The sequence below is a fragment of the Cladophialophora psammophila genome (genome assembly GCF_000585535.1).
Source record: "Cladophialophora psammophila CBS 110553 chromosome Unknown aczJe-supercont1.19, whole genome shotgun sequence".
In the NCBI taxonomy this organism is placed as follows: Eukaryota; Fungi; Ascomycota; class Eurotiomycetes; order Chaetothyriales; family Herpotrichiellaceae; genus Cladophialophora; species Cladophialophora psammophila.
Window position 1 is genome coordinate 133,497 of NW_006912940.1, and position 13,186 is coordinate 146,682.

The 13,186-nt window shown below is 51.2% G+C and overlaps 2 protein-coding genes across 2 annotated transcripts; one reads left to right on the plus strand and one right to left on the minus strand.

Moving 5' to 3' along the window:
• Nucleotides 1-6,356: 6,356 nt before the first annotated feature.
• On the minus strand, nucleotides 6,357-7,709 carry A1O5_10194 (uncharacterized protein; the record flags this gene model as incomplete). Its single annotated transcript, XM_007750772.1, has 1 exon — nucleotides 6,357-7,709. One exon carries the CDS (start codon nucleotides 7,707-7,709, stop codon nucleotides 6,357-6,359), a length of 1,353 nt encoding a protein of 450 aa, XP_007748962.1.
• Nucleotides 7,710-9,102: 1,393 nt separating this feature from the next.
• Nucleotides 9,103-10,368, plus strand: A1O5_10195 (uncharacterized protein; the record flags this gene model as incomplete). The annotated part of the gene is made up of 1 exon (XM_007750773.1): nucleotides 9,103-10,368. One exon carries the CDS (start codon nucleotides 9,103-9,105, stop codon nucleotides 10,366-10,368), a length of 1,266 nt encoding a protein of 421 aa, XP_007748963.1.
• Nucleotides 10,369-13,186: the final 2,818 nt, after the last annotated feature.

The window sequence follows — 13,186 nt, forward strand, 5'->3', positions numbered from 1 at the left end:
GAAGGCTTCTTGGGGAGAAATGCTTATCAGGACATCAAAAGACGCCTAGAAAACATACGACTTGAGAACAACAGGCTGCAAAGCATTATGATGAATGGCCTCAGGATCCGGACGCCCGTAAGATGAGCGATGACCTACCTATTGAAACCCCGTTGGACCTTCTTCAACAATCAGATCACTGGTGGCGAACGGTCCGGGCTCCAGCTACGGGCCTGACACAGAGATATGAGGATCCACCACATCCTAAGATAGCTTTCAGGCTATGCTATGCATTGGCACGCAACTTGACACATCTTACAACGTCAATAACCTTCTATCAATGAAGAAGCACCTTTGGGAATCTTATAACGGCAATGTCACGGCGAGAAAAGCCCTCGAACTTATCAGAATCAGAACAGCATTAGCGCTAGGGAACTCCGTTGTGTTGTTGCATGGCACGCCCTGGGTTCATGGCCTCTGTACTTGCGGTTTACGGCATACACCCATGGATAATGACGAGGAAGTATGTGTATTCAAGGATGGACACACTCATATGATGCTGTCGAACGCATGTTTTGATCCTGATTTGGCAGATCGCTCATTTTTACTACTTGAACTGGCTCTTTCCGAGCTTGCAATTGCGAAACCAATCAGCTTGCTTGCTGAGCACCAACCTCATCCCCAATGGTGCGAATGGCAGTTCCTTCTTGGGGTTGACATTAAACTGGAGTGGCTCCAAGAGCTACTGAGCCTCGTCCGCAAAAGTGCCAACGTCAAATACAAGAATGCCGTGCGATTCTGCTTTGTACAGGACACCAAGCTAGCAGGGCGGTTGTTCAGACCTACAGACCTCCAAAAGATGCCTGCAAGAACTTGTGAAGCCGTGAGTGCCTCACGCCTTGTTTGTCTATTTGCTATTCTGCTCGCAGATGGCTTAGTATCGAAGAATATCACGATATCATTGCCCAGGACCTAGCTGGACAACGCCCTCGCGACTGGTATCGGAATCTGATGGTGTGATATCGAGCCTCCGAAATGTGAGGAAACACCCGACTGTCCGACCAACTAACCACCCGTGGCGGCCATCACTTTGGCCGAGATTGAGCCAGCGGTATTGCCCCGTCATCCAAAGACAGCCCCAGGAGTAGACGAGATATCCGGGAGAAGAACGCATCCCCCAATCAGTTTGCATGAACAAGAGTCGGTCCTCATAGGTTCGAGCGGTCTGAGCGGTCTTTGCAGTCTTGGAATGGCCACTCTGTCCTGCTTCCCTGGAAGCTTGTAAGTGGAAGAACGGTGTTGGGTGTCTTGAGCCCTGGTGCACAGCTCTCAGTCTCAGATACAGTATTTCTGCGGTAGAAACATCGCTCGGCAAAAATGCTATCAACCACCATGGGAAGCCTTCTGAGAACAGATTCTGCGCTTGAACAATTTGCACACTCTTTGGTTCCAGTATGTGGGATGGAGCACGCGCCTGACGCTATGCCGTGTGATTAGTGCATGTGACGGAGACTGCAGCTGGTGAAGGTTGTGCCAGTGACCAGAGGACTGTAGGGTGTGCTCGGTACAGGGTAGAAGTAGACGCAGTGATGGTATGTAATACTTGTAGAAACGACGAATTTGGCTGAGACAGTCCAATTGATAAGAGACAGCAGCGCAGTCGCCGTGTGCAAAGACGAGCTGTTGGACCAAAAGAGTTCAATTATTGAAACCTTTACGGGCTAGGTGGGCGTCCGCATGAGGGCTGGGCCAACCTGTTCAAGCCTGGGCCATTTAATTACTGATAGTTACGTATTGTAGGCGGGCGGCTCGTGTCAGTGGCTCAGCGCCTGTGGAGGTTTGCAATTAGCAGGGGGGTGGAGCGGGTGTAGGGGGCTCGGGACGGGCGGGGCTGTGGTTGTTGTAGGTGCTTCGGATGTCGCTCCTCCCGGGACCAAGCCCTGGGGCCATCGACAAGCCATGCCGCATGCCGCATGCCGCCTTTCTCTGCCTTTCTCTGCCTTTCTCTCTACTGTAGACAAATTATCCTCCGTGCCTCATCACTCCCTCCACAATCAGGTTACATGTTTGCGGCTCATATACTTGTAGGACATCGTGCATCGACCGGGAGCAGTGGCCAATTGGCCGATTGGTCGTGGCTTGCCATAGACCAAGCTACCTCGTACTCCATGGTTAAGTTGTTGTTTTCGTTTCCTTGGCCTCGTTTACCTCGTATATCCTCGTAGTTGATCCCCCAGCATCATCTCTTTCTGTTTGGTCCGTGCCCATTCGCTTGATTCAGCTTGACTTTACCGGCTTATTACCAGGCACACGAGATTCTCTGCCATTCGGTCTGGCAACACCCCACAAATTCGAGGCCCGCCTGAGGATGATCTGGGTATAGAAGGGCATTCTGGGACGAGGAGGCTGATTGTGGGGTCCAGCACGTAAAGACTATCCTCCCTAGATTCTCGGGTATGTACTATTGTTCTGGGCGGAGTCCGGAGTCACTCTTGCGTCTAGACAGCTCTTCTTGCGCGTTCTGTCCTCGGTATAATAAAATCCAACACATTACGGGCCCCCAGTCGCAGCCTCCTCTAGCAAGACCTATGTAGGCGTGGATTGAGGGACACGATGAAAATTACCTTGACAGGCCATTACAGCTTACGAGATTGCGTACAGGCTGAACTTGTCCCCCGACCAGATCCAGCCCCTATCAGACCGCGCTCTCCTCGTGTCCACCTATGAACAATAATTCTCTGGCCTGGTGGTCACTTCAGCGTTCGACCAAGGCGCTACCGTCACCAACACTCGTGTCACTCGGCCTATGCAAAATCCAGCCTGTCTGCCGCACAAGGCCCCTCCCCCCCTCGCGAGATATCATGTGCCATTTTTGAAAGAAACATAGGGGATCGCGAATGAAATCCCAAGGCAGACTGCTCGTTCGGGGTTAGCATTGTGACACCGCACTAGACGACAGGTTTCTGAGACGTGCTGCCGTAGGCGCGAAAATGGACGAAGAGTATCATTGAGGCCATGTGATGACCCTCGTATCCCCTGTGGATAAACCCTGCCAGAGTTGATACATTCGGAGGCTGAGCTGCTTCGGACCGCGAGGTCCTCGCTGATTTCATTGCCAATTGGTGTCCCAGAATGGGCCAGGGGAACTAGTATACGGGATCTCAAAGAGGTCTTTGTCTGTTTTCCCCTCGATCCGTTGGTCAATTCTGTGATTGCCTGCTGAATTCGAAGGGTTTCGTGAAGGACCCTATTTGCCCAGTCAGACTCCATATGTGCCTCAGCTGAGAGCCAGAGTCCAGAGTCTTGGATAACAAGGCATGACTGGTGAAGATATTATTTCCCTCCAGGCTGAGTTTTGTGGTGTTTGCCTTTTTACAGTGTCCTCAGCCTTGTAAACGTTCTTTTTGCACTCTACGGCCTTACTAGCACCCCTATCCTGAGCCTTGTCAGGAAACCCTAACCCCTCGAAGAAAGTGCCTGCTCGAATGCCTCGATTGACTTGGTAAAAACCAAAAGGTATGAAGAAATCCCGTCTCCTGCGAGCATTGGAGCGTTTGCAACATCTTTAGACTGCTTCAGGGAAATTTTCCTTTGGCAGTATCAAGACGTTCTTAGGGGCTCTGCATGATCAAAAGCAACAAATCGATGTGTTCGAGACCGAGTCAATGACATCATGACAGAAGCAACACCTGCCAGCCTGCAGATTGAGAGGGACGAGAGCCACATAGCTGAACCTTCGAGCCCAACTAGATCGCCCTCTGCGAGAAACAGACTCAAGATAATTGTCGACCTTACTGGACAGCCAGAAACTTGCTTTTGCTCGACAATGGAAGCCTAGTCCGGATATTTGCTCCTGGCATCTCAGAGTGACAAGTCATTCAAGGAACAGGCCACGGCGAGGTCGGCGTGAAACAGGATCCAAGGCTCGAAAATGGTGACAGCAGTCCTGAAATACTAGGCCCATCCGATACAGTCAGCATGAGCAACTTCGGTCTCATCTTCAGCAAGGCGCTGGAACGGTGCACATTCATTCTTCCCTGAATCCATGGCGGTAATATGACCAATACTTTATCACTTGTGGGTTAGCCTGGTTAGAGTGTATCCTGGCCGAATTGCGATATCGGTTCTTTGTTACCTCGTTGGATCCGATGCTGGGACTGCGCCGAATGATGCTCTGTCGACCTGTACACGACAGTCTCATTCCTCATCAACGCTGTGTATATGACACGTGGTCAAACACAAGGAGGCATTAGTGCATGTTCCTCTCTTCGATGCTGGATACGGGGCGACGTCAAAGCACGGTCAAAAGCTGTTTATCTCGAGGCGCAATTCCTGTTCGTCCTCCGCAAAAGTCCTCTCAAGCGAAGAGTATATTGGCTGCTGTCCAAGAGTGTGCCGTCAACCTTTTCGCTTCATTTTGGGCAGCAATCCAATGCGACACTGCTCACCGCCAAATTAGATCCAGTCAGAACCTATGACCCGTCGGATATGCCGTGCTTCTCTCCCGGGCCAAGCTTTCGGTTGGTTTTTTATTGCTTCCCACTTCGCACACTAGAATCGAACGAACTTACTAGATCGCAGGATCCCAAATGCAGAGTAGAAATTGAATTATAGGGTACATTCTGTCAATGACGAGATGGATATAAGCTAACCGTGGGAAACTTGTCTGCCTCTCGCGGCTGCTGCTAGATACTGGAAAGCCGGATGAAAAATGCGTAAAAAGAGTTCCGCCGATATTGACCTATCATTCGCACGCTGGTGATTTTCGGACACGGGCATATGCTCAATGGTGCAAATCATAACTCGTCCTCCCCATCTATGGCGTTTTTGACTGGTAGCTTTGAAAGCACGAGTGACAGTTTCCGTGAATGTAGAGCGGAGTCCAACCTGACAACGACATGCAGGTTCCGCTTCCCCCCGAAAGGCGCATTCTTGATATTGCTTTTGCCTCGCATAAGGCGGTCAATGGTTGGTTCTCTCCGTCACTGTTCACAGGGACCGTTACGGATTGCCTGGTTTCCTTCGACCGACATTGACGGCGTTGCATTGTTGAAATGACCTGCGATAATTAGAGCTTTTCCGTAGTTCGTCACTCGGAAGTGTCCATATTTGGGTGTTGATTGAATACTGAGTCATCGGTACTGGTATCGAGCCAGCCCTGTCACGGCGGAGGTGCTTGTTCTCGCCCCAGCTCTTTGCGCTGTTGTCGGGGGCGGAAGGGCCGCTTTCAGCCGCTCTTTTAGTCGCCGCCATATCTGCCTTCCATAACTAGGAATGATCGAATTGAACAGCACGATGTGCCATCCACCCGCCTCCGGAAAAGGATCGATCCACGTACGCAATGTGCAGAGTTGGACGCCCTCGTACAGTGTCACGCCGTGGGATGTCAGTACATCGACCCTGGCTTGAGTCGAGGTCCTTGCGGCCCGAAGGCAATAAATTCCAAGCCACGTAGAGAGAGAGTAACTTGTACTTGTGTTGAGTGACGATCAGGGAGGGAATCGGAAGACAAGGTCGAAAATTGGTTTCTTCTTGAGGGAAATTGCGTCTTACCGGAAGGGCAATGGTGCCCCCCACGGTATCAATATCATTGCTTTTGATTAGTCCGGCCACATCTCTTGTGTCAATACTTCCATAGATTGAGGGTCAATCAACATGTTGGCATGTACAAAGACAGAGTAAAGTAGGCTGAAGATGAGGCTGGGATCTAGCATTTTTGGAGGTCAGGACGCAACGAGTTTCTCAGATGATCAACCGCCAAGACGTAAAGGAGGAGGCTGCGAGGCTGAGAGAGAGCCTAAAGCATTTTAGGAAGGTTTGGGAAATGGAAATATTGCCTTAATGTGGAGGCTGATATTGAATGTCGCCAGACCCGCGCAGCGATTTTGCCGTATGGGAAAGGCGGAAAATCCGTAGTCCCACCGGGCAATGTTTTGGCGTTACTGCTAAAGCAAGTCGTTATGTCATGACAGATACAGCTGAAGGTTACAGTAAATACACTCTGACTAGTCGGAGTATAAGTAGAAAAAAAAGGCAGCGACCATTCCTCAAACAGTATACCAATGACAATCTGTAATGCACGAGGCTCTGAAGAAAAGGGGGCAGACGTCCAGGTTTGATTTCCATCTTCACCAATTTCCACGGTCAAAACAAAGTGGGATAGGGTGGGTGGCCACACGAACGAGACCCAACTGACGCATATTCAGCGACTCACACAATGCCGTCCACAAGTCATGCTGCTCCCGCAGCATTGTGGACGGCGTCCAACTGTCGGAGCGCCTTTCGATGAGACTGACACCCTGCTGCTGAAGGTGTCACCACCAGGAGCAGCAGAAACGTATATAGATCGACGGACACAGGTTTTCGCTCACATAAAATCAAATGGTCGCTTGCGTCTTCAGAAATTCTGCCAGCTGCTCTTGCCAGTAGAGACGAAAATAAGGCATCGACGCAGCTGATATTTTGCCGACGTTCTTGACCCTGACGTTATGTTCAATGGTGAAGACTTTGTCGAACCGGATGCGACTTGCAGGGTTTAACTTCTTGTCTTCGCTTGTTTTATCGACCATGATCGGGTTTTTAAACATGACAGACTCCCCAGGAAGGCTTTCTGGCTTGGTATCCTCCATGTAAATGATGGCGTGTGCTTGACGATCCTCTTCGTCAAAGCTGTCCCTGCTAATGCCCTTCCCGTGATATGTATTGATGGGTATTGCCCACGAGAACCCATGGCCCTGTTTGATGACGGCGAAACGGCGGATTTGGCTATAGATCTTTTGGTTGTATGGGCCAAGGCTTGTAAAGCCCGTGTCCTCTGTGTGTCCGACGCCGGTGGCATTGGCATGCCACAACATTGTGAAAACCCTGCCAACGGTATACCATTTGCTGTCCTTTTTGTGATAGCCGAGGTCTAGCTCATCCTTTGTGCCATGACTTTGCGGTCGACTCCGTGTACTCTCCCCGAAGGACGGTCGCAATGGTATTTTGTTATTCTTCTTTTGGGGAGACCAGGTTTGCACCGGATATGAAATTTGTGATACAGACAATTCTCTTTCGACCCTTTCATCTCCAGACACCTGTCGTTTAGGCATTCTTTCAAACTGGCTGGCAATTTGGGCGATTTCCTCATTGCTCTCGCTGAGATACTCTGCAGAGAGCTCGTGAAAGTGAGCCTTGTCGACGTGAGATCCTGGTGGAGCATGGCCGCAGCTCTTAACCAAGAGGTAAAGCCGAATGCAGGTGTCTCGAAGGTTGGGCTCCCCCAGAGTTTCGCACCTCACTGCTTCTAGAAAGAACTGGTAGTCTTTTATCACAGACAGTTTTCGGCGAAGTGTGTCAGCAAGCAATTTTGTGTCTCCACGCTGATTGAATGTTGAGACACAGATAGCATGCCACATCTCGTCATCGTCCAAATAGAAACAATCGCTGCTCACACCTTTTTTCAGATTGTCGGCTGAGGACGATGTGACATTCGTATTTCTTGAAAAGACAGGACCCTCTTGATAATCACCTCCTCGGCTATCTATCTCGCCATGGCGACCTCGACCTAAACCCTTAACCTTCGCGTAGGTCTTCGGTTCTTTCCCCTCAACATCTTGAAGCGACTTGGGATTGCCTGCCTCGGGGCCTACTCCCGTGCTGTCATCTTTCGGCCATGAAGCCACATGTTCATCTTTTGCGGGATGACCTTGTTGACGTCCTCCCCGCTTGGATTGCTGTCGAACAGGCATCTTTTACGTGGACAGACAAAGAAACTATTATCTTGATCCGGTACTCAATGAGGCTTTAGGCTTCGAGATAGCTTCTGGCAGGGCCTAGCGAGCGGGGTTGTGGAAGTCAGGGACCTAGAGAGTTCGTCCCCTTCAACGAACACGCTGATTTGACTGCGTTTAGGGGCAAAGGCAGCCTGATATGCTAGGTGAGTGGCTTGCAGTAATGGAGACGCACGAGGGCACTTGCAGAAGCCTACAAGTTGGAGGAGAAGTATCCTGTAGCTGAAACGCCATCGTTGGGTCGTCTTATACACGATGAGAGGGGCTATCCGAGAACCACCGCAGCTCTTCATTTGTCCAGGTGAGGCTCTTGGTGCAATGTCCTGCTAGAGAGCGTCCCTGTCTGGAGCGCTGTAATGGAGCGTATCCTCCAGTGAACTCTTCAGACGCCTGCATTGTAGAGCTGAGTCATTGGAGGGTACGGAAGCTAGGCGGGGTTGTGAGGAGTGCTAAGGAGTATCTAGACGAGCAAAGAGGTCCCAAGCGACGAACACGTCTCGCGTACCCGATCCAGCAGAAGTTTGAAATAATAGGGCGAGAGAATTGCCGACCCGAAGGGGTGGCCAGGGCGCCGACAAGGGGGAGCAAGGAATAAGGCGAGTACATACGAGTACATACCTACATATGCCCCGACCTCGAACTTGTATAGGGATGGAGTTAACTCCGGGGGATGAAGTCCAAACGGCTAATGATACGAGCCGCTCGTTGTAGCGTCTCGTTACCTTATATGGACGGAGTATCTTACCTAGGTACGTTACTTACCCGGTACACACAGCGCCGTACCCATTACTGTAATAAGCCTGTACCGGGTAAAATTGCTCAGCCGCGTTATGCCGGCCCTAAGGCTAGTGACTTCAATCCCGGGACCGGACCGCCTCCCTCTCCCCCTTGGTGCGCCTACCACTGCCCGTAATGTACCCCTACCGACTCGCCCATTCGATGGTCATGCACTCTCGTCCTTAGATGCGCTGCCTCACTTCCCCCACCATTCTTTTTATACTGGACGTATGGCCCTCCCTTCGGGTTGGGGACTCTCGCCAACATGAATCCACCTTCAAGAATCTTTGGGAATGATCTTTTCCCCCTGGAACTTTCTCCCCTCCTGGTTCAGGGATAAGACGGCGGGAAGCAAACAGCAGGTCGGGTAAGCAAGGTCGCACAGTGCCGACACTCCCTTGCATTGCATTGACACATTGACAGTCTGGTATTGAATCCGGCAGCATCGTCCAACCTCCCACAATCAGGAACTGGACCTCAAAATGTCTCATGCATACACGAAGCTCGTCCGCTCGTTGGGGCAAATGTCGACGCCGGGGACTCCAAGCGACATTCTACCGAAGCGGAAAAGAGAATGGAAAATCACGGTGTTGTGAAGGATGTGACTCTAGGAGGGACTGGACCTCTAGGAGATGCGGCTGAAACTGCAGAGCCAGTGCCTCTGCATAATAGCGATGTGGGCCGAGGTGCCAGCGAACACCACAGCTTGATAGCTCAGGTCTCGCCATCAGACGTTGAGCCTGCTCCTCATTCCAACGCACCAGAATCGACCGGTCGTTCGTTGGCTTTGCGTAATCTATGGAATCAACTTAACAGTACCGTTGGGTCCTTCACTAGTGGTCTCATAACCGCTGATGACCTTAGGCGAGAAGGCGTTCGACAGAGGGAAATTGCCTTACGAGAAGCTGAAAGCATATTAGCTTCTACAGGCGGTAACAATTTGCGAGACCTTCGGGACATTTTGTTGGGATTGCAGCGAGTCGAAACGAAACTGCAGGAGAAGGATAAAAACTTGATTCAGCAATGTTCCCACATTCGCAGCCAAGGTTTAAAAATATTTGGCTCTGCAGCAGAATCTTCATTCAAAATCCTTGAGGACCAAGGGCTCATTGTCCAATCCGAGGGCTCTGATACAGAAGAGTCCATTCTTTCCACGGATGACATTCGACTTGATCAGACATCCGAGGCTCGACGTTATCTCTCTAAGAAAGGCGATGTGGATCTGTTGAGGGAGACCTTGATGGATCTGGATGTGGAGCAGATGATGATGTCCGAAGCGGACGAACAATCGAACATCCTAGAAGACCTCGAGTCCAGGCGGAATGAAGCATTACTTGAACTAGGGCGAGCTGAAGAGGAGTTGGCCAGGCTTCATGACGAACTCCCAGAGAGGAAGGTGAGCATTTCCGAAGAACACCTTCGTCCACCTTCGGAACTGGAGCAGACGGTCGCTGGACAGAGCGATATCGAACGTGAGAAATTGGGAGACAGCGAACTGGGGTCTCAATTTCAGTCGGACGTCCAAGGAAATGGTTTGTCCCAGATTCTCGAAGGCGCGACAAAAGACAATCCGGTCAGATCAAAAACACTCGTTAATGCCTACCTCCTGTATCAGCTGCGGCGGTCACCTCAAGAGCAGCAACACTTGCTCAAAACGGTTGAAGAGATTGGCAGAAAAAGCGATAAAGCTCTGGAAATAGATCCAAGCAATCTTCCCCTCGATATTTGGTTTGAAGAGGAGACATCCACAAAGTCTCGAACGAAGAATATATCCAGTCAAAGGTTTTCCAGAGGGACCAACGCTGACACGACTGCCAACACTCAAAAGTCTCACGGTTAGACTGAACCGCACGAACGACGAAGAGCTCCAGATGACGAATATACCCGTCCGCGGAGTATGTTCGCTGCTTCAAAAGATGATGTCACCCCTTGGATAGACGCGCAACCTTGAGTGCCGGTCTCATTAATTTGCTATCGTAATATTACTCTACATCCTTGACGCGTCCTGCGTGAGTTTTGGGTCTATCTGTGCTTCTGAACTCAAAGGTGCTCCGTCTTCCATCCAATTCCCCAATTTCTGGACCGTTCCTATCATTGCTCGGCCTGTCTTTTCGGATTCAATTCTGGCGAAGCTGTCGTTTGGCACCAGGCCGTCTCCAGGAGACTCCAGCCTTGCCATGCAAAAAGCACCAAATGGTTGTCCAGTGAACCCTAAGCCACGTGCGAGTTCCCATTTAGGGAAGCGTTGAAAGAGACATGTCAGACAATGAGACTCAGGGGGTAGCCTGTTCGACCCATAAGGCAACTTGGGCAATCTACGAAGTCCCAAGCAGTCGCTGTCGATGACCTGACTACTCAGGTGATACCGCCACGAATGATGCCTTCTAACCATTGCCACGAAATCGCTCAATCTCCAGACTATTTCAGAAGATTCACACTGCTGTCTCACCATAGGGGAGTCTCGAGCCGCTCTGTGGACAGTATGGTTGGGTGATTGAACCCCAGGCTGGGTTGGTTGGATGTTGTGCGACCGGGGACTGTAGCAGCTGACGGCTCGGACCTCGAACGGCATAGGCGACCAATATGCAGATTTCTTGATATGCAGCATCCACGGAGGCAAGCAGGACTTGCAGAACCCGCTGCAGTCAAGATATGAAGGCGTGCATATTCCGGCGTAGGCATGGTGCCGAGCAAGAAGCACCCATGTCGAGAAACGCGATGCAGGCCCGATTGAGAGCGAATGGTTCAGACGCACAGCCTCATTTTCACGGATGTCTCGCCGTGAGGCTGGCCAATAGATTTGGCCAGACCCGCACCCACAGCCATGGAATTTGTGGAAGATGGTCACTGCTTGTAGAGACGAGCCATCCACATGAATACTTCCACTGCATAGGTAGGGCTGGAAGCAAGTCGATTTGCTTGAATTGGGTAGCGTGGGGGTCAAAGATGCGTTTTGTGGTAGTTATTTCTTTTCTGGTTTTCCGCATCCGAAGGAAGCACAGCGTCTAAAAAGAAAACGAGAAAGAAAAATACATTGGTCATTACTAGCATTTTCTAAGCCCGTTGTTACATATAACGAGCATCGCCACGACCCGACACAGGAGCCGACAGGGAACAAAAGTGCCGCACGCCCACAAGGTGCAAGGTGCTACACATTCTTCCCGGTTTCAAGGAATCGACTTTCTGTTTTGCCAGGCAGTGCTTGCAAGGCCTTCCCGCCCCCCCTTCTCTCAACTAATATGCCCATTTCGGCGATTCCTGCAGGTTCATTCGGGCCCAATTTACTCCGTAGATCCGCCTTGGCCTCAGAACTGCGGGATGGGCCTGGCTTTATCGAAGGATCACCACCAGGCCGCCCGGCGTCTGGCCGATGGCTCAGGACGGTGATCCTCGTAAATATTAGTTGAGGCGGGTGCCACGGGTGGAGAAGATAGATCCATTCTGAACGACAGCAATGAAAAGCTACGAGGCGAGGGACATCGTCGTCCGACTAAGAACGGCACTCGACGAGTAGCGCATCAATAATGAATCAGACAGAAGCAGGCGAAAAGCAGGGTTCAGGCTGGCGATGGTGTAGGTGGCTCTCCTCTCTTCCTTGTGAGAAGCCATGCGGCTGAAGATAATGAATGCACAACCTCCCCCCTTTACAAAGCACCAATAAAGGCGCGGAACTCCAATTCCCTGCGGGTGCTCGGGGGAATTTGCCTAAGTTGCAACCTCGCACGAAGGTTGGGCAAAGCTCTCGTCGATATGCCATAGAATAGAGAAAGATGCAGCGATGAGGGCACCAGTAGCGAAATTGCTAGTGCTCGACACACTCTGGGAACATGGAGGCCCTTGTCTGCAACAACCTTGAGTTCTCGTATTCCTCGTCAGGTCCTGGGACATGCAACATGAGTACATAATCCTTGCCAGTCATCCTGTCGCACCACTTGGATCCCCTGAAGGACATTCTGGTGCCATGGCTTTATGGGACATTGTACGTAGGCCGAGCCCGTCTCAAGCCGTCCCGAACGGGAGAGCTTCGAATTAGCACCAGATTATTGGGGTGATCCAGTTCGTTCCGGAAGCGATGCGCAAAGGACAGAGGGGAATGAGCAGGGGCTGCAAACTGACGAACTCCAGTTCGTGCCACATGCCAGCGCAACGCAAGCCATTTTGCCGTCTAAAGGACCAAGCCACCAGGCATTCGAACGATCTAGGTCAGCTGGACCTTAGGCTATCGCAAGCCCCTCGACAATTCGCTATTGTTCGGAACAGCTGCGCTTGTAGTATGCATTGGCGGCAACTAGTTAGTCTCTGATTTCGTCAGGACTACTCCATGCTGGGCCTATGCCTCTCATGACCTCTCCGCTGGTGTTGATCAGTCGGTTTCCTATCTGCCGACCCCGCTGTGAGGCTCTGCGGTTAAAGGGGCACCGGGTTCAACCGAGGCATTGCAGCGAGAGACGTCAGGAGGAGGATGGGGACGGGGAGAAGCTGACGCAGAGGATCAACTGCGCCCCCTTGAGGCATGAATGTCCTCGGGTCCGCATCCTCTATTATGGAGTGCGCCTTCAATGTTGCTAGGAGATGTGTATATCGTGAATTCGTAGCAGCCTGCAGCAAGCTGAACTAAAAGGATCCATTCGCTGTAGATAGCAGAACAGAGAGTTTCC